The sequence below is a fragment of the Petaurus breviceps genome, unplaced genomic scaffold (assembly GCF_028583685.1).
Source record: "Petaurus breviceps papuanus isolate PSGF00001 unplaced genomic scaffold, PetGlider_PUasm1.0 227, whole genome shotgun sequence".
NCBI lineage: Eukaryota > Metazoa > Chordata > Mammalia > Diprotodontia > Petauridae > Petaurus > Petaurus breviceps.
Window position 1 is genome coordinate 6,323,988 of NW_027185896.1, and position 20,806 is coordinate 6,344,793.

Consider the following 20,806-nt stretch of genomic DNA (forward strand, 5'->3'; position numbering starts at 1 on the left):
AGACACTGTTTTTCCTGGCTCTTCCTTTGGACTGTTGTTTCTAAGACTCTGCTGAATTTTCATCCTTGTCCCATCTCCAATGTGTGGGAATACTCAGGATTCTGTCCTGGAGCCATCCTCTGTCCCTGATTCTATCAGCTTCCATTTGTTTGATAATTATTTCTCTTCAAGTCATTCCCAAGTCTGCATCTCCAAACCTGACCTCTCCGAACTTTTGTTAGCTGTTTCCATCTCACTTAACCTGTCCTACAGAGAACTCATCTTTCCCTCCAAACATACTCCTTTGCCTAACTCCCTTATTCCTGGTGATGGAACTATCACCCTGTAAATCACCCATGGTCCCCACCTTGGAATTGTCCTTTTTTCTTTCCTCTCCTTCACCCCCATATCTAATCAGTCACCAAGTTGGGTGGATCCTACCTTCACAACACTCCTCACACCCATCTCCTCCTTCCCACTCACAGCCACCACCCTAATTCGGGCCCACTTTCCCTCCCCTAGATGATTGCAACAGCTTCCTAATGGCTTCCCTGATTCTAATCTCTCCTCATCATCCAATCATCCTCTATGGATGGGCCAAGATTATCGACCTGACTTGGTCACTCCTCTGTTCAGAAATCTCTCTATTGCTTCTGGGGCAAAGCAGACTCTCCTATTTGGCATTTAAATCCCATTATGACCTGGCTCCTGATTGTTTCAATACACCAATCTAGCATTTATTAGCTACCTACAATGTGCCAAGCGCTAGGATACAAGGGGGAATAAGCATTTATATAGCACCTACTGTATAGATAGGCACTATGCTAAATGCTCATAAATAATCTCACTTGATCAAAGAATGAAATAATGCCTACCGCAAGATGCTTTTAGTCTAATGGGGAAGACAACAGGTACAAACAGAAAAGTCCATTCACAGAACAACTATAAAGTGAATCAATGCAAAGTACTTTGAGAGAGAGGGCTCAGGAAAGGATTCCTCTACACTTCGATGCCTGAGCTGTGCCTTGAGTCAGAGTGAGGAGGGACTGGGATCTGGCCGTGGGGAATGGCCGGTACAAAGGCACAGCAGATGGAGTATTGTGAGGAACAAGGGCTAATCTGACTGGACTGCATGGTGCAGCTGGAAGGGTGGGTTGCAGCCAAGCTGTGAAGGGCTTTAGAAGCTCAACAGGGGAGTTGAATTTTGATTCTATGTGCAATAGGGAGCCCCCATTGTTGAGTGTGATCTGCATTTAAAGACCACTTTGGCCAGTGCAAGGGATGGACTTTTGGTAGGGAGGCCGACCAGAAAACTATTGCAAAAATATAGCTGAGAGGTGATGAGGATGTGGGCTGAGGCGAAGCTGTTTTGAAATAAGAGATAGAATGGTGCTGTGCAGGTGGAAATGGTAAGCTATTTGGCAAAGAACTGGACACGTGGAGTGAGAGAGAGATAATGATTTCCTATTATCTTCTCTCAGGAACTCCACGTACCAGCCTAACTGATGCACTTGCTGATCCCTATACATGATTTCCTCTCCCACACCTTTGCACTGGATCTCCTACAAAGCTCAGTCCTGTGTTGCAAGCCCCAGCCAGCTCCATTCAAGGCTCACCTGGTATCCCCCCAAACCTATGATTTGTACTGACTTAATCCGTGTATTTGCTTTCCCTCCCCCTTAGAACTTAAGCTCCTTCAGAGCAGGAATTTCTCACTTTAGTTCTTGTATTGTATTACCAGGAGCCAGCACACACCTCCCAGCTTGTTGCCTTCTCTGTAAAGTCAGAGTTGAATTAGAACAAGGGTTATCGTTCTGGTGTCACGGACTCCTTGGGTGAAAGGATAGATACCTTCTCAAAATAAGGTTTTTAAATGCATAAAACACGAACATAGGATTAAGAAGGAAACTGATTACATTGGAAACACTATACCTGAGGGACTGGGAGGCTGGTGTTTGCCCTCTACAGTAACAGGGTATCAGTTATATTGATACCTATTGAAATTGGCATCCAAATAATGATTAATAAAAAAAAAAAAACAAGTTCACAGACCCTCAGTGAAGAACCCTGTAGACTAGATTTCTAAGTTTCTATCTAGGACCAACACTGTTAGCCTTCTCTCCTGATAGTAAAAGGCTGAAGGTTTTAGAGACCTTGCCAGCAACTGCTAGGGTTAGGGAGAAAGGATCATCACACATTAGGCATTCTTTGGCTAACAAAAACAGTATCAAAATGCAGGAAGCAAAATTTTTGAAGGAAAAAAAAGAGCCTGAAGGAAACCCACATAATGAGAATTTCTGCGACAATGGACTAAGCCAGAAGGTTTTCATTGGGAAACTGAGCTGGGGATTGAATGTCAAGACCAGTTTCCAGGGCAGGAGACCGTGATATTGACTCTTACAGAGCCCTTGGCTGCCAGATTATCCAGAGTTCAAAGGAGTGTTGTTAGGCCAAGCAGGAACAAGACTAAAAGGCTCCTGCTTTGAAGAGCTAGGGTCTCTAAGGTCCCCATCAACAAATGGGAGGCTCCAAGTCACCACTTGGACTTCTCCCATTCTTCCCTCTTTTAAATCTTGGTGCCTCTCTGTGGTTCTAACTGCCCCCTGCCCTCAGACACTTAGGTTTTTGTTTCCTTTTATAAAATAAGCAGTCTACAGAAAAGAAAGGTAGTATTTTAAAGGCCAGTCTAACACTGTTTAACTCATTCACCTATTAAGGCATGCCTCTCTTCAATTTTGAGAAATCAAAGGGAGTTAAGGAACTACTGAATTATTAAGTGACATCAGATCAGAGGCAAGTTTTAGCCCTTCAGTCCCTGCCCTAACTACAAGCCTAACACAACATTCAGGAACATGCTACAGGGCAATCTTTCAACATAGTGTGAATAGAGAACTCTCTGTACCTTTACGTTCTCTTCAATGAAGCAGAGGGCAACATATTTTGAGGGGAATGGACAAAGATCTAATTGTTACTAATAATCATCCATTAATCTTGATTTTGTTAGAAGAAAATAGCCTTAAAGATTGTGACTGGCTTTTGTAAACAGGACCAGAAAAAAGTTGATTTTTATTATTAATTAGCATGATACAGATAGATGGGAAAGACAAGAGTTGAAGAGAAAAAGGACTAATTGATCAGTCTATGCTATCACACAAAATACCATCATTTTATAGAATCAGACCATAATGCTTTAATAGGAATTTATTTTCAGAACTATGTTTCTACTATGGATTAAAATTTAAGATAAGTTAATTCATATATAAAGACTACAGAGACGACATGGATAGGAGACTGGGGAACATCAGGCTGAGATATGGAGATCGGATTCAGGCACTGACAGAAACCAGTTTGCTCATGCCCTGGAAGTAGGCTTTCTCTCTCTCGCTCATGACTTCAAAGTGCAGGGGTCTCCTACAGAAGTTACACTCTGCTGAGGAGTGAGGCTTCAAGTCCAGCCCCACAAATTTCCAAGTATCCAGCAGGTTCTCTGTGAAGGAGGAAACATTTAAATTAAATGTTTAAAAGTTCTCTCAAACCAAACCCAACTCCCTCGAGGAAGGGTTACTTTAAACCTTGAAGCTGAGATTTATGCTGAACTCAGCTAAACATATATAAGCATAAAAATAGAACTCTACTAGATGTTTGAAATAATCGCGGCAGAGATGGCTGCAGTTAAAGACATGACAATCCACACTTCAGGCTGCTAACTATGTTTAGGACCCATTCATTATTAGGTAAATGTTGCACAGCCACTGCATCTGCAGGGCTTGGTACATACAAAAGGTGCTCAAAGCCAGGAACTAGGGGGAAGGGAGAACAAAACAGCAAAGAGCCGCTGAGATCCTTTTAAAGGTTCTGGAAACACACCTGAAGTAATTTAAGTGTCAATATGAACACGGGGAGGGGGCCTGGAACTGAGATTTCCCTGGCTTAGGGATCCTCTTCCACAGTGGGCTGGGCCCTTCTCTGCCACTTCTGGTCTTAAGAACTGCCAAGGACAAGGAGAAGGGCAACTGCTGGCCCAGGGTCACAGCCAGTCTGTGTCAGAAGTAAGCCGTCTGCCTAGGGCTTTCCTGATTTCATTACACCACACTGCCTTTAAATGTGCACAAAGGGACATCTGTGTACTCACCCAGGAAATAGTTCATCATCTGCGGGGTGTGGTGGGGGGTTGGAGCAATGCGCAGCAATTCTTCTCCCCGGGGGACCGTGGGGTAGTTGATGGCTTGGACATAGATGTTATGTTTGCTCATGAGGTCATCACAGATCTCTGTATTTTTAGCAGCATCTGCCACCTGGATTTGATGACAAGGAGTCTGGATTAAGTCTGGGTCTCATTCAGGGCATGCAGTCACATAAAGAGCTGCCTCCAGAGTGAGGAGCTCCCAACCCCCATCAAAACAGAACTCGTTGATCTAAGTGGACACGGTGCTTGAACACTGAGATATAGCAGTCACAGGGCAGAAGAGCTTTAAGTAACAGAGAAAAGTAAAAAGTTTGCTCTGACTTTTCAGTTTGAAAGAATCACAATTTTCATGGAAATGTGGGAAGAATTATGTGCAGAGCCTGGCACACAGTAGGGCTTAATAAATGCTTGCACTTGTATATAACCAAAATGCTTATCATTTTAGGGAGGGGGAAGGGAGAAAATCCAAAACTCAAAATTAAAAAAAAAAGTTGAAATTTTTTCTTACATGTAATTTGAAAAAATAAAATATTACTTAATAAAAATGCTTGCACTGCCTGTCTCACATGATTACTGTGAGAAGGATTTTGTAAATCACAAAATACTGCATAAATGTCAACTGTAGATTTCTGGTATCTATTATGTAAGATTTAAGAATGGTACCACTGCTTTGGTCAATCCATTGAGTGGGTCTTAAAGTAGGTATGTGTTTAATTCACTGGGAATAGAAGAACAGATCAATTTTTACCACAGTGAATGCTAGTCACTGTCTTGCTGGCCAAAAGACATTGATGCAGAAAGTTCTCACAATAGCAGCATATACTGATTGTTCTTCACATAGGGAGATTTATATAATTGTTTACAATTGTTGCCACAGCTGACTCAAAACTAATAGGACTGCTGTCTGCATAGAACAGGACAGACCTATTCAGAAGTAAATTCAGCTCCAAACTGGGACTCAACCTTCCCCGAACTCTTAGGCTCCAATCATGTTCATGTTCCTAGGCCTCAGTTCTCTTAAGAGGATCAGCCCCTTGGGTGCTGGGCTGTTACTTTCATTGCACAGTACATCCTCATCTTACTTTTGCCCAGCAAGGTGGCACAAAATCAGCAGCGGTGGTGGCGGTAAAAGTGTCTGCTACCTTACCCAGTAGCCAACCTAAGGATGACCTTGAAGTGTCTGGTGCTAGAACAGCAGCAGGTTAGGACTGTCTAGCAGCTGCACTGTCCAAAACACAATGCTATGTGTCAAGCTGTCATTACCCGGATTGGAATGATGTGACTGGGGCAGTGAACCACAGGGAGCCCGGCGTCCATTAGCATCTGCCTCATAAGTTTGACATTGCGCTGGTGTTGCCGGCGAAGGGCTCGACCTTCCGCACTCTTTAAGATGCGGACCGATTCGAGGGCGCCAGCCAGAAGCATTGGGGGCAGGGAAGTTGTGAAAATGAAGCCAGCGGCGTAGGATCGCACAGTGTCTATTAAAGAACTTGTGCTGGCGATATAGCCCCCAACACAACCAAAGGCTTTGCCTGAAGGAAAAAGCACAAAGGGGTTAGCACATAAGCTCTTCAAGTTCATACGTCACATCTACTGGTCCCTTTTCATCCTCACCATCTCTCATTCAGTTGATACCAAAATCAAGCCCGGGACTGTCTGACTCTCAACTGTAGGATGCAGTGTCTCAAACTAATGAATTTCACTTGTCTGACCCTCAGTGACACGGATCTGCATAATTTTATGCACTCCAAAGTAAAATTCTTTGTCTCACAGTACCTATCTAGGCCCTACATACTCACAGACACTTGGGCTCAGAGAGACTTGCAGTGTTTGTCTCTTCCAACCTTCACCCCAACAAGAACCTCCTCTCCAAAAGGTGATCTGATGTGTGCAATAAAACCCCAGGAAAGGAGGAACCTACCACAGTCAGGCCTAAATGCGCCTCATTGCAACTGCCACTCAGTGCTTCTGGTTCTGCCTTCTGGGGCTGGGAGAACAAGTGTCGATTTTGACAACTTCCCTGTCAGTGATCACTGGGCATGAAGCTCTTTGCTGCCTGCCCAGGAGTGGGTGAGGGCCCCAGGGAATATCTCCTGTGTTCTCTATTGTATATGCTTTTCAAAACAGTTTATTTCCAATGGTCTCAGAACACAAATGTGTCAATTTGAGCCAGGGCCTGTCTTATACAACCTCATTATTTGATTATGCTTAAGGCGAGAGCCAGATAAGAGCATTAACTGTTTTAGTTTGCAGAGTTTTCATTTAATATCCCTAGACATACAAAGCTTTGATGATTAGGGTTTGCCAGATAAAATGAGATATATCATTCAAAGCAGGCTCATTAAGTCTGATTTACATCCAGACTTGTTCTTCAGTTCTCATTACATCTCTTTGTATAACCTGTATCTCAGGTTTCCGGATTAGGGACATGCCCACTTCATCTAGCAGAATCCTAACGTCTTAACGTAATAACATCGTGTCCTGTAATTAACACGCTTATTTAAAATCTCTGCAGTTACAAAGTTGGCATTAGAGACCACAATGGAGAATTCTTACTCTATTCAGCAGCACTCCCTATGTACCTTCATACCAACCAAGATCAAGAAGTGGAATTCTAATCACTGCCCCAATGAGGAAACAGAGGCAGGAAATTCTCACGGGAAAGCCCTTATCCTCAGAACAACCAGGCCATTTTTGTTTGTGAAGTTCCCCACCCAAGGATCAGCACACTGTCCTCCTCAATGCAATGGTAACCTAGAAACTGAGTATTTTAATCCTTTCTCTTCTCCTTAGATATTATCAGCATTCAATGCTTCTTTTACATTCTATTCTGTGTGCTTTAATTTCTGTTTCTATGGTGTGTGTCCCCAGGTAAAAGGCCCAACTTAAAAAAATAAAAATAGTATTTCATGAGCACTTGCATTTGGTTTTGTCTCCACAGCATCCCGAGTAGACTTATCAGAGTTCCATTCATTACTGAACTCGATTCAATTTGAATAACCACTAAGTAAGGCACTCTGCTAGGTACAGGATATAGAGACAAAAGCTGTCCTACCCCCTAAGACCTTACAATGAGCTGACACTAAAATCTTCCCTATAAACTGGCTAATAGCAAACAAACTACGTTGTTCTTTTATATTAAGATGATGGAATTTTCTCTTTGAATAGCATTCTAGAAAACACACATACATACCAAGAGTTCCAGAAATAATGTCCATTTTGTGCATGATTCCATCACGATCCCCTATCCCACCTCCTCGAGCACCATATAATCCCACAGCATGGACTTCATCCACAAAGGTAATTGCCCCATATTCATGGGCCACATCACACAGCTCTTCCAATGGGCATACCGCTCCTAGGCACATAGTAAGCAATGTTTTGTAAAGTGTGCCAAAGGAATCTCATGAAAAAGAAGTCTAACATGATGTAAATAAAACAAAGCAAGTCCCAAAACATAGGCAGCCCTATGATTTCTAAATCCTAGTTAAATAACACTTGGGCAGAAAACCCTCAAGGCAAACTGTAAAGTTCTGGTAGAAAGTGAGAAAGCAAAGCCAAAGCTAAAGCCTAATTGTCAATAGTCTACTCTTAAGTCAATGGAGCACATTAAAGATTTCAGCACATAGTCTTTACATGCAAGTACCAAAAGGACTCACCATCCATTGAATGAACAGTTTCAAATGCAACAATCTTAGGGACTGACGGGTCTGATTTCTTTAGCAGCTCTCTGAGGTGGTTTACATCATTATGGCGAAATATATACTTTGGCACTCTGCTATTACGAATTCCTTGGATCATGGAGGCATGGTTCCCAGAATCAGAATAAATTTCACAGCCTGATATGACAAAACATTTATTGACATTCATTATTTCAGATTTATTTCTTAAGTGGTAAGAGAAATTAATTGTGCAAAGAAAACATTCTCTACATTACTCAATAAGAAACTTAATGTTTGACAAGTTTTCTTGTACATATTTTTCCTTACGTGATAGGTAAATACGTATCAGCTCTCACCAAAAGACAGTTTATTTTAGAGACTATTTCTAGGTTCAAAATAACTGTAGTAATTGCTCTAAATTTAAACTCAATAAAAAAAATATCTCATTGACTTTCTGGAAGTTACCAACAGTTTTCAAAGCAAACAAGTGTGGTTTACAGAGCAATGCCAAGACAATAAGATTGCTATCAGTTCGTCTTCAATTAGATTGCTATGCTCTATTTCAAGTTCTAATATTCAGCTTGAAACTTTATAACTGAGTTAATCCCTCACAACATGGTGTTTTTAAAAAGAGTAATGGTTTCTGGAAGTTCTGTGAAGTAAAGTGCTACCTGGACTTTAACTCCTACTCTGAAACCTACCAAACAGTAAGCCATCCAATAGAATGAACTTTTTACCTGGCATCATCTTGGCCAAAGTGAAGAGGGTAGAGTCATTAGCAACAAAGCATGATGAAAACAGTAATGCTGCATCTTTCCCATGGAGGTCAGCCAATTCTCGTTCCAGATCAACATGAAACTTACTAGTTCCAGAAATATTTCTAGTACCACCTGCACCAGCACCATGTTGTTTCAATGTTTCCCTGTGATATGTAAATGAAAGAAGATATTCTTTTAAGAACAAATTTCCTGAGCCAAGATGGCGGAATAGAAGCAAGACCCTCCCGCGGCTCCGGCTTCCACCTTCCCCAATCCATGTAAAAAGGGGACTCTAAACAAACTTTGGAGCTGCAGAACCCACAAAATGACACAGAGAAGCTAACCTCCCGCTGAGAACAGCCCGGCAGGCCGGCAGGAATCGGCCAGCGCAATGCTCTGGGAGCCGAGCCCAGCACCACGCCGAGGCTTTAGCCCCAGGGCGGGCCTGACCAGCTGCGGGCCAGAGGGACTCCAGATCAGCAGCAGCTGTGGCCGTTTCCAGATTTATCAACACATACATGCGAAGGACAAGGTGAGAGGCCAGTGCAGTCTGGACTTTGGGACCAGTAAGTGGGAGTGCGTGGCTTTTACCCCCAGAGCGAGAAACCGCTGAGACGCCAGCACACCCTGCCAGCGCCACGTGGCGGCTTCAGCTCCTGGCCTGCAGAGTGTAGGGGGACCAAGCACCAGTCTGAGGGGTAATCGCTCTTGCTTTAACCTGCTTGGATCTGGATTGCAGTCTAGGGTGGAGGTCCTGGGGTGTGTGTCCAGCTTGCCAGAGCGTGTGGAGACCTCAGAGAGGGTACCCATCTAATAACTCTGGCAGCTGAGAAAACCCCAGCGTTTGGGACGAAAACTCCCCTGTCTGGTGGCAGAGTCCTACTGTGGCAAAAAGCCCAAAAGCCAAATAATTGAGTGGCAAAATGAGCAGGCAAAGGAAACAAAGCAGACAGAAGATTCCAACGTTACACTCCTATTTTGGGGACAAGAAGGAGCAAGGCATGGAACAGGAGGAAAACAGTGAAGTCAGAACTCCTGCACCAAAAGCTTCAAAGGAAAATACAAGCTGGTTACAGGCCATAGAAGACCTTAAGAAGCAGATAAAAGAAGTGGAAGAAAAATTGGGAAGAGAAATGAGAACAATGCAAGAAAATTATGAAATGAGAGTCAACAGCCTGACTGAAGAAAATAATAGCTTAAAAAACAGACTGACTCAAATGGCAAAGGAGGCTCAAAAAGGCAATGAGGAGAAGAATGCCTTAAAAAGTCGAATTTGCCAGATGGAAAAAGAATCTGAAAAGCTCACTGAGGAGAATCATTGCTTCAGAATTAGACTGGAGCAAATGGAAGCTAATGACTTTATGAGAAATCAAGATGCTGTTAAACAGATCCAAACAAATGAAAGAATAGAAGGCAATGTGAAATATCTCATGGGAAAAACCACTGACCTGGAAAATAGATCCAGGAGAGATAATTTAAAAATTATTGGACTGCCTGAGAGCCATGACCAAAGTAAGAGCCTGGAAAGCATCCTCCAGGAAGTTCTCAAAGAAAACTGCCCTGATGTTTTAGAACGAGAGGGCAAAATAGAGGTTGAAAGAATCCACCGATCACCTCCTAAAAAAGATCCCAAAAAGAAAACTCCTAGGAATATTATAGCCAGGTTCCAGAATTCCCAGATTAAGGAGAGAATATGACAAGCAGCCAGGAAGAAACAATTTGAATATTGTGGAAACACAATCAGGATAACCCAGGATCTGGCAGCTTCTACACTGAGGGATCGAAGGGCCTGGAATGTGATATTCCGGAGGTCAAGGGAGCTGGGATTAAAACCAAGAGTCACCTACCCAGCAAAACTGAGTATCATGTTTCAGGGGAAAATATGGTCATTCAGTGGAATACAGGACTTTCAAGCGTTCTTGCTGAAAAAACCAGAGTTGAATAGAAAATTTGACATTCAGATACAAGAAGCAAGAGAAGTATGAGAAGGTAAACAGGGAAAAGAAATCATAAGGAACTTATCAAAGTTGAACTATTTTTTTTAAAGCAATTGGGGTTGAGTGGCTTGCTCGGGGTTGCACGGCCGGTTGTTGTTTCTGGGTGTGGTGCTGAGTGTCTGGGCCCGGATTTGATCCGGGTCATCCCGGCACTGGGGCCGGTGCTTTTGCTTGCTGAGCCACCTGGCCAAAGTTGAACTATTAACATTCCTACATGGAAAAACAATAATTGTAACTTATGAAACTCTTCTCAGTAGTTGAAGGGATTAGAAATATATATATATATATGTCTTTATATGAGGGTATGCGGGCATATGAATACATATGTGAATGTGTGTATATACGTTTACAGGTATACATGGATAGAGGGCTCGGGACCAATTTAACAGGAAGGGATGATACTTAAAAGGTGAAATTAAGAGGTGAGAGGAATATAATGAGAGGAGATGGGGAGAGACAGAGTGGTGCAAACTATCTCATACAGAAGAGGCAAGGGAAAATGGTTACAATGGAGGGGAAGAATAGGAAGACAAAAGGGAATGGGTCAACCTTGTTCCTATTGAATCTGGCTTGAGGAGGGAGGGAAATACACATTAAATAGGGGATCTCACCCTCCAGGAGAATAGGGGGGAAGGGGATGTGAGGGGGGATGATGGAAGGGAGGGCAGGCTGGGGGGGAGGGAAGTTGGAAGCACCCACTTGTGAAAAGGGACAGGATCAAAGTAGAGAATAGAACAAGTGGGAGGTGGGATAGGAGGGAGGGAAATATAGTCAGTCTTTTACAATACATCTACTATGTTATTGTTTTGCATTAGCCGCACATGTAGAACCTATACTGAACTGCTTGTCTCCCCAGTGGGGGTGGGTGGCAGGGGGGGAAGGGAATGAATCTGGAATTGAAAGTTTTAAAATCAAATATTCATATATTTATATGTGTGTATATATATGCTATTATTAATACCATCTTACATGCTATTAAGAAAAAAAAAAGATATACAGGCACTGAGGCATAGAGATCCACTGGAAAAGTTGAAACGGGTATGGGAGAAAATATGGGAGAGAGCAGATTGGAGGTGGGGATATCATGTGGGACTGCTGTTTTGGGGGGATGGGTGGGGGAAAAACGGGGAGAAAATTTGTAACTCAAAATCTGGTGGAAACGAATGATGTAAATCAGAAGTTAATAAAGCATTAAAAAAAAAAGAATGTAAGATCATCAAATGTAGAAAAAAAAAAAGAACAAATTTCCTCTAGAAGTTATTGAAATGAACAATAAATATCTGTGTGCCAGAGAGCAAATATGAAGTGCTAAGCTTAAGGATTAACTAAAAAATTCTTTCCCAGGAGCACACTTCTTTTCAAAGCATGCTCAGACCCACAAACTGAAATGTAATGGGTAGAATTTGGTTTGTGGTTAAATAAAGCTCTCTGAAATTTAACCATTTGATTTTATAAGATTCTCAAGATAAGGGTCGGCGAGGTGGCGCAGTGAATAGAGCACCGGCGGCCCTGGGGTCAGGAGGACCTGGGCTCGGATCCGGCCTCAGACACTTAACACATGCACAAAAAAAACTAGCTGTGTGACCTTGGGCAAGTCACTTAACCCCAATTGCCCTCCAAAAAGCCAAAAAAAAAAAAAAAAGAAGATTCTCATGACAAACTACTTAGAAGTAGAGTTGGAAGGAGCCTTAGAGGCCATTTACTGCAATGTTCTCATTGTGAAGATGAGAAACTGAGGATGAAAGGGGTTAAGGGGCTTGTCCTGAATCACTAAGCTAGGAAGCACCTCAGGTGCTCACTTTAAAGTCAGGTAGCACACATTGAATTAATTTTCCCCAGTAGTAGTGATGGCTGGATTTGTGATCAAGAGGTTATGTTTGCAAGACAAATCAGAGTAAGGGTACCATTTAATGGACAGGAAACTGTGAAACCGATTCAGAGATCAGGCCCATTGACCTGGGCTCACTCTAGCATGGTGTTCAAAACAAGTGAACTGACCAGACTTTTATGTTTCACATGCTGTCCCACAAAAAGATTTCTGCCTATTTATGATATTTTGACCAAAAGTCCATAACTAAGAATGTTACAGTAAAGTGGTTAATTTTTGAGATACTCTGCTCAATAAAAGTCTAAGAATATATACTTCTCAATGTATTTTGTCAAAAGACAGAGCTTAGTTAAAAATTAAATCAAATTTTGCAACTCTACAGGTCTCTACAATGGCAAATTACACTTCCTGCAAGAGCTTATAGATTTTAATCTTTATTTATAATGCAATACCTATACATATGTGAGTGTATGGGCAAATAGATTTCTAAAATGTACTTAAGACTGGTTGGTTGGTTGTCATCCTTCATTCTCAGAGAGGACCAAAATGACATCATTTAAGACTATGCACTAAATAAACCACCTAGCTATTGACTCAGAACATTTCACATGTTTTCAATAAAAGATCAAATCCCATATGCCCGACATCTCTCTAAGATGCTGCTACTACTGTCTACTGGCATAAATGAACCTTATGTGGTCTACTCACATGACTGCTCCACACACCCGAGGATGGCGACTCATTCCCAGGTAGTCATTGCTACACCAGACAGACACCTGCTTTTTAGTAACAAGAGAATCCGTGTAGTCATCTGCCATTGGGAATATGTGTGCCTTCCGGTTCACAGTTTTAAACACTCGGTAAGTATGATCACTTTTTTTCTCATCAATTTTTTTCTCAAAGAAACGATCATACTGAAAAGTGGAAACAGCTAAAAATGAAAAGAGAAAGCTGATTTATTCCTACATTATGCAGTGATTAACAGCATCTATTTATATAAGCAACTGTGGACTTTTAAGTCTTAACAGGCAGCAAATTCTAAGCTTTTCTAAGTCACACATCGTGACCTGTTTAGGAGTCAGTTTATGTTCCAGACAAACTACAAAATTGCAAAAATAAAGCTTTACCAAAAAAAAAAAAAAAGGTTTTGGGTGGTGTTTCTTTTTTAAAACTCACATTTTGGCAAGTTGTCCTGAAGGAGGTGGGATACCCTTTCCGGTCTTTGCTTTTGCATGAGATCCTGAAAATTCTTTAGCAAACCATTTGGGTCTTCTCTACCCGTCTTGAGATTAATCACGGTAGGATTAATTGGAGTTTGAGCAACCTCTTCACAAGAAGGAATATGACAAAATAATGCAGATTTAATGTACAATCCTTTTTTTATACCACCTCTGAAATATGGTAACTTTCTAGTATAGAAAAGTACCGCGCAAAGTTAGATCATTATAGCTATTTTTAAGATTCTTACTTTTTTTACTTTCTTATCTATATGTTCTTCCCACAGTAATCTTTCACAAAGCTGAAAGCACAAGGTACCAGGAATTTTCCTTTCACATAGAACTCCAATTTTCTTCACGCAAAATTTAAGACAGATGTAGACTGCCTGATAACTAAAGTTTTCTCATGGTCTCTAAGTATTCATCCGGCCCTGTTTCATTCATCCCCCAACTAGAAGTAATAGTGCAGTTCAGTGCTGCGCTAACTTGGTTGGCTTATGTCAATAATTTGACAGTACTTGACCACAATCAACTAGAAGTAATAGTGCTGTTCAGTGCTGCAAACTTAATTGGCTTATGTCAATAACATGACAGTACCACCATCAATTTTCATTGGTCCCACTAAAATGGTTGGGGGTCGGGGACAGAAACTAAGGCCTGTTGGTAGCTATTCTCAATTGCAAAATACTGTAAATTGCTCTAAAAGTCAATGATTCCTCAAAGCTCCTATATTTCTTACTGGAATCCACTGACTGCAAAGTCACGATGCGTTCCAAAAGACGCATCTGAAACATATTTATCATGCTAATAAAGTCTTAAGGTTCCAAAGAAAAAGTTACAAGAAAAGTTAACTCTGTTTAGTGGTTTGCTTACCTTTCCTCACAGCCTGCATTTCCTGCACATCCTCTTGAAGCTCTAAACTGGCCTTCCGGAAGACGTTGCTGGTTCCTTGGTTCATCTGAGCCGCTAGGAAGGGGCATTTACTGGCACTTCCCTGGCTTGTGGCAGAGGCTGGATGGCCAGCGGGAAGCTGGGATCCACCAGTGGTCTGCTGAGAATTGTCAGCATGCTGGACCACAGTTTTGGCAGTTTTGTCCTCTGGGGAAAGATTGAGAAATTGAAGTACCAAACTGACTACATAAGCCAATTTTTTTGTCTCAGTGCTTCATGACTCTAATCTATACTTAATCTTTACTATGACACAGATATAGCTAAAATTTTGTACTATCAGTGACTAAAAACATCTAGTCAATCAACTAGAAAATGGCTAAACAAATTATGGTATGTAAAAAATATAATGGAATACAATGAATATGAAGAAAACAGTTGACTATGAAGAGGTATGGGTAGGCTTATATAAACTTATATAAGCAAAGTGGAATAAATAGAACTGGGAAAACAATACACAAAGTGATGATGACACGATAAATAGAAAGAGAAAAACGACTGCTTATTATAATGACTAATCTTAGCTCCACATACATGATTTTAAATGCATTTCCTCATCTTTTCTTTGTAGATGTGTAACACTAAGGGTATGAACACTGAACAAATATATTAAACCTGCACAATGTGTTGGTTAGTTTTGCTGGACTACCTTCCCTCTTTGCCCCACCTCTTCATTAATTAATCAATCAATCAATTAATTAAACAGGGGATGATCCTCTAGTAAGTAAGGGGGGGATATATTTGGAAATGCAGATATAAAAATATAGTCAAAATATGTGTTTACCTACGAGAATCACACACTCATGCTTTTTTAAGTTTTTAGTTCTGTTATAGAAATGTTTCAAAAAATTAAATTTTCTACTTCCACCAATATCTCACTTAAATCTCCAAATCTAAGAAAAGGCAACCATAGTTGAGTATGAACATAGCAAAAACAAAATAGAATTATCAACTTTATTATGACCTCCTAAAACAGTTCATAATTTTCTCCACTGTATTGATTTTTTAAAAATGATGACATCTATACATTACAGTTGAAAGTAATCTCTCCAGGTAAAAGTTATCTCTACTATATGCACATAAATTAGATCCTGGTGAATAAAAGTCTTAAAACAGCTTAGAGGCATCATGAACTGTTTGTTAAGCAGTTAAGTAATATGTTATACTACAAAGATCCAGGAGGAAACTAAAAATTTCTTATTTGTAAGTTTCTGTGGATGATCATTTATCAGAAATCACAATTATCAGAAGTCCATATCAATCCTCTAATCTATAAGTTTGAGTGTTTCTAAGCTAAACTGGCTAAAGGAAGAGGATATTCTTTATGATGGGATCATCTACTAGTAGTATGCTAGTAATTTATGAGAACACACTCTTATGATGGTTAAAAATTCATTTGGGGGGCGGCTAGGTGGCTCAGTGAATGGAGCACTGGCCTTGGAGTCAGGAGGACCTGAGTTAAAATCTGACCTCAGACACTTAACACACACAAAAAAACTAGCCAAGTGACCTTTGGCAAGTCACTTAACTTCACCCAACTGCCCTCCAAAAAGCAAGAAAAAAAAATTCATTTGAATTTCTTCATGAACTGATTAAGTGATATATCTCCCAATTGCTTTTTATATTCATTTCATTCTTGACTATAAATCCAAAGTAATTAGTCTTAGGCAATCAAGAGTTTGTGACTTGAATTATTTCCAATCTTGATCTTATACAAAGACGTTCAACAGATTTCACTTCAGGGTACACCCATTTAAGTAATTAAAACTTTTTAAAGTTTCCTTCCTGTTGACACAAGAAATCATCACCTTATAACCTGATCTGGACAAATAGACCTGTGGTCTCTTTGAAAGGATCAACTGTTTCACAGAACTAACAAAAAAGATCTTAAGATACTTACAAAATGAAGTTCACATTCAGGAAATGATATTTGTAAACAAGTTTTATAATTCACATCCACTACCTACATTCTTATTTCAGTGCTCCAAAGGAACACACTCCCTTAAAACAGTTGGCTGGTAACTGTGTTTCTAATATGAATGACCTCCCTTTCCCCTTGAGCAAATTAGATCACCTTTCCTTCTAGAAATGTTCTTCCTCACTGATGCTGGAACACCCCAATGAGTCACAGCCTCGCCTTTCCTACAGTTTGTGGAAAGTGTTTCACTATTGTTTTTCTTTCCCAACTTCATGCTAGGAAGGAATTTTCAAGTTTATGTCAGCACAGATGACTACAATAACTGATGACAGGTTAAAAAAGAAAGCAACAGTCTACAAACATTATCATGTTTTCTTCATAAAGGATTCCACATAAAAGTCCTCACTGTGAGTACACAATTAGGAAAACACTGTAATGTAGACACTTTATGGGATTAAAAGTAGACCTGAAAAGGTCTTTATTCCCAACCTCTCCTAACAATAATCAGGCCAATATAAAAATTATACTCTTCCTTTTTCAGAAATAAAACAAAATGAAAGTGGATAAGACAAATAAAAATCATGACAGAAATTTCATATTAAGAACTGCAATTTAAAAAGATGAATGATGACAAACTTGGTAAATGTAAAAAAAAAAGTTGTAAGAACATTAAAACTTAGCATTTTTAATTCTAAACATGAAGTGTCCCACAATAATGAAGCTTCTTCTAAGACACAAATGTCTAAAGATTATAAATACAAAGCACAGCACGTAACAAGTGAAATTTTTTCTTGGAGGGGGGGAAGGCAAGGCAATTAGGGTTAAGTGACTTGCCCAAGGTCACACAGCTAATAAGTGTGTCACATGTCTGAGGCTGTATTTGAACTCAGGTCCTCCTGACTCCAGGGCCAGTGTTCTATTCACCGTACCACCTAGCTGCCCCACAGGTGAAATATTAAAACTGCTTTGGGTTTAGTCAAAGATGGGGACATGGTAATAGTTCAATAATAATAAAATAAACAAACTAACACTTACTCTCATTGGCTGGAGGTGTTTCTTTTACTTGCTGGAAGTGAGTTGGTGAAGTGGTCACAGCCCGAGAAACAGGTTTGGATCCAATTTCCATCATTTTGGGGCAATTCTGGGCGTAAAAGAGCAGAGATTTGCCAGCCTTCTGGAGAAAGGTTTGGGGTACTCTTGACAAGAATGGGCAGCGTCGAACAATGGTCTCCATTTTGGGTAAAGGACAGGATCCTGTAAAATGATTGGCTGTGAATACCACCACCACCACCATGCATCAATAAGCCTGGAATAATGTTGGACCATCACCTAGGACCTTTCTTTCAAGACCAAAAGGATCAGGTATCCACTGCAATTTAGAGCTGAGGAACACTGGCATATAAAGAGAAACTGTCTTGCTCAAAAGTGTCCAAATATAACAAGTCTGGGGCTAAGTACTTTAAGTAGATAGAGCCCTACTTTGGCAATGACAAAGCAAGGCATGACAATTAGCAGTGATGGGGAAAATCATCACGTATAAATTAAGAAACTTTGTGAAGTCTGATATTTTCAGAGAATGGCTGGGGGAAAAAAAAGACCAAAGGCTGATAGCTAATTTGAACAAAATATTGAACAATATACTTTGAGGTGATTCTACTCCTGATAGAGAGAAGGTGCTTTCCTGACCTCACAGTCCTTTCAAGGTGTGTGTCCCCCTCAACCCCTAAGGGAAGAACTCAGGCTAGGGTCCTTGGGGAAAGGGGCTTTCCTGAGGCCTCCTAGCCTGCTCCTCATAGGGAAAATTAGGCCAATGTTGTTGCATGTACTCGTATTAAAGGGATTGGCATTGTCTCTCAGTGGCAGACATCCTCCTAAAAAATACTCTGAAGAGTGGGGGGGTCTGTGTTCCCTAGGTGAAATCCATGAAAGACAGTAAACGGGAATCTTGGGAATGGGATAGGAAATAAGTGGGTCATCTATGAGGGGGCAACAGTCTGGAGATGAGAGCAAATAGGAGTGGGGGTTGGGACAAGAATAAGTAGGAATCCTAGAGGTAAGGTGAAGGGTTCTGGGGAAAGAGCCCTGAGTCGGGGGAGAACACAAAGGGGAGCCAGGGCTAATGCAGTGCTGCTCTGGAGAAAAGGTCCTGAGAAAGAGCATAATGGAACTGGAGGAGGAAAAGAGTAAGAAGAGTTCTGGGGAAGAAGGGCAAAGCCTGACCGAGGGGGGAGAGGAACAAAGTGGGGTCCTGGAGGAAAGGCAGAGTCCCAGGGGAGGGTCCCATGTTATTCAAAGGGAATGAGGAGATAAACAGGAAGTCCCGGCGGGGAGGGGAGGGGGGAGCAGAATCCAGGACGGGGAGGATCGAGAGAGAGGGAAGGGGATAAAGGAGGGTCCTGGGCAGGGGTTAGAGAGAGATGACAGGGCACAGGGATCAGTGAGAGTCCGGCCCAGGGGCAGCAGACACATCAGTGGGAGGTCTGGGAGGCATGTGAAGGGGAAGGGCAGGCTCTCACGGGGGAGATGATGGGGCAAAGGAGGGTCTGTGCAGGGTCATGGGGAGAGGCAGAGGAACACGGATAACAGGGGTCCTGGGGAAGGTCTGGATCACTGGGGGAGGACAGGCAGAGGAACACGGATAACAGGGGTCCTGGGGAAGGTCTGGATCACTGGGGGAGGACGGGCAGAGGAACACGGATAACAGGGGTCCTGGGCAGGGTCTGGGGAGGCAGTGGAACACGGATAATCGGGGGTCCTGGGGAGGCAGCAGAACACGGATAACAGGGGGTCCTGGGGAAGGGCTGGACCACTGGGGGAGGACGGGCAGAGGAACACGGATAACGGGGTCCTGGGCAGGGTCTGGGGAGGCAGTGGAACACGGATAATCGGGGGTCCCGAGCAGGGTCTGAAGGAGGGAGATTGGGGGGCCGTTCTGCGGCGGGCCAGGGTCCCCTCACCTGAACAGTATCGAGGAGGTGGCGGCGGCGGGGCCGGGACCTGCTGGCGGGGGGGCACTAAGGTCACCACTCTGGTTTCTGGCTGGAGAAGAAGGCACCTAAGGCCGTCCAAGCCTCTCGATTTATAGAGCGAGAGGGCCCAGTGCGCAGGCGCAGCTCTGCTTTTTTTTTTTTTTAATTTCTTTACGTCCCACTACTCGGCAGTCTCCTTACGCACTCCTTCCGGTGCAGACGAAATCCAGCCTCCGCCGCTCATGGCGTCAGAACCTGCCCCATCCTGCACTCGCCCTCCCCACTCTCCGGAACGCGGCCGCCTCACTCTGGGGAGGCCGGGTGGGAACGAGGCTAGAGGATTTAACTCTTCCGCTCCCAAGCCATCGCCCCGGGCCAGAGCCCTCTAGAGGCCCTGGGTCGCCTTACAGCCTATTTCCACCCCTCGCTTGAACTCCCTTTCCCTCTCCCTGCCCGCAAATGCATTCAAAGCATCACGTCTACCCTTTGCTTATTCTTGCTCCCAGCCCTCCATGGATCTTTGGAGGATTGCAAGCCCGGGCTGCAAATGTTGGGTCAAAAGACCATGGAGAATGCCTGCTGAATTGAACAACTGAATTGAATTTTACAGATGGGGAAACTAAGGTTCAGAGAAGGGAGATACGTGGGGCAGGATAATTGAATGAGCAGAGGGGTGCCGGCATAGACAGGCGTCTCCCCAGTCAATCAATCAATCAATTAATAAACATTAATTAAGTGCCTATGATGGGCCAGGAACTTTGCTAAGTGCTAGGGATACAAAAAGAGGTGAGTCCCTGCCCTCAAGAGGCTTACCCATCTAATGGAAGAAACAACATACAAACAAATATATATGCTACAAATTATACATGGCAACAATTAACAGAGGAAAGGCATTAGCATTAAGAGATTAGAGAGTTATATATTAAAAAGTAATGAGAAAAGATAATGTAAGCTGACATGGCCACATTGACTTTTAACCTTAAACAGTTATTCAGCATCCATTTATGAAGCACCGTCAGTGTCACTCTAGAGGGAGTAGGGTGTGAATCAGAAACCTTGTTTGTTGTTCAGTCGTTTTCAGTTGTGTCCAACTCTTTGTGACCCCATTTGGAGTTTTCTTAGCAAAAGCGGTGTGGTTTGCCATTTCCTTCTCCAGCTCATTTTACAGATGAAGAAACTGAGGCAAACAGGATAAAGCGACTTGCCCAGGGTCACACAGTTAGAAAGCGTCTGAGGCCAGATTTGAACTCAGGAAGATGAGTGTTCCTGACTTCAGGCCAGGCACTCTATCCACTGCAGGAAAATTTGAGTCTGAGGCACCCAGCCGGCAGCCTATGGTCCTGG

The 20,806-nt window shown here is 42.3% G+C and overlaps 1 protein-coding gene across 2 annotated transcripts; it reads right to left on the reverse strand.

Moving 5' to 3' along the window:
• Nucleotides 1–3,124: 3,124 nt before the first annotated feature.
• ALAS1 (5'-aminolevulinate synthase 1) lies at nucleotides 3,125–19,611 on the reverse strand. Of its 2 annotated transcripts, none has more exons than XM_069095570.1 (11): nucleotides 19,451–19,611; nucleotides 17,529–17,634; nucleotides 14,501–14,725; nucleotides 13,587–13,736; nucleotides 13,119–13,341; nucleotides 8,565–8,749; nucleotides 7,825–8,004; nucleotides 7,359–7,523; nucleotides 5,429–5,697; nucleotides 4,112–4,274; nucleotides 3,125–3,466 (listed from the first exon to the last, which is right to left on the reverse strand). In XM_069095570.1, exons 2-11 carry the CDS (start codon nucleotides 17,620–17,622, stop codon nucleotides 3,306–3,308), a joined length of 1,815 nt encoding a protein of 604 aa, XP_068951671.1. In that variant the 5' UTR covers nucleotides 17,623–17,634; nucleotides 19,451–19,611; the 3' UTR covers nucleotides 3,125–3,305. The 2 variants fall into 2 exon arrangements, with proteins under 2 accessions (XP_068951671.1, XP_068951670.1); XM_069095569.1 differs by having other exon boundaries at nucleotides 17,529–17,747.
• Between the last annotated feature and the right edge of the window lie 1,195 nt (nucleotides 19,612–20,806).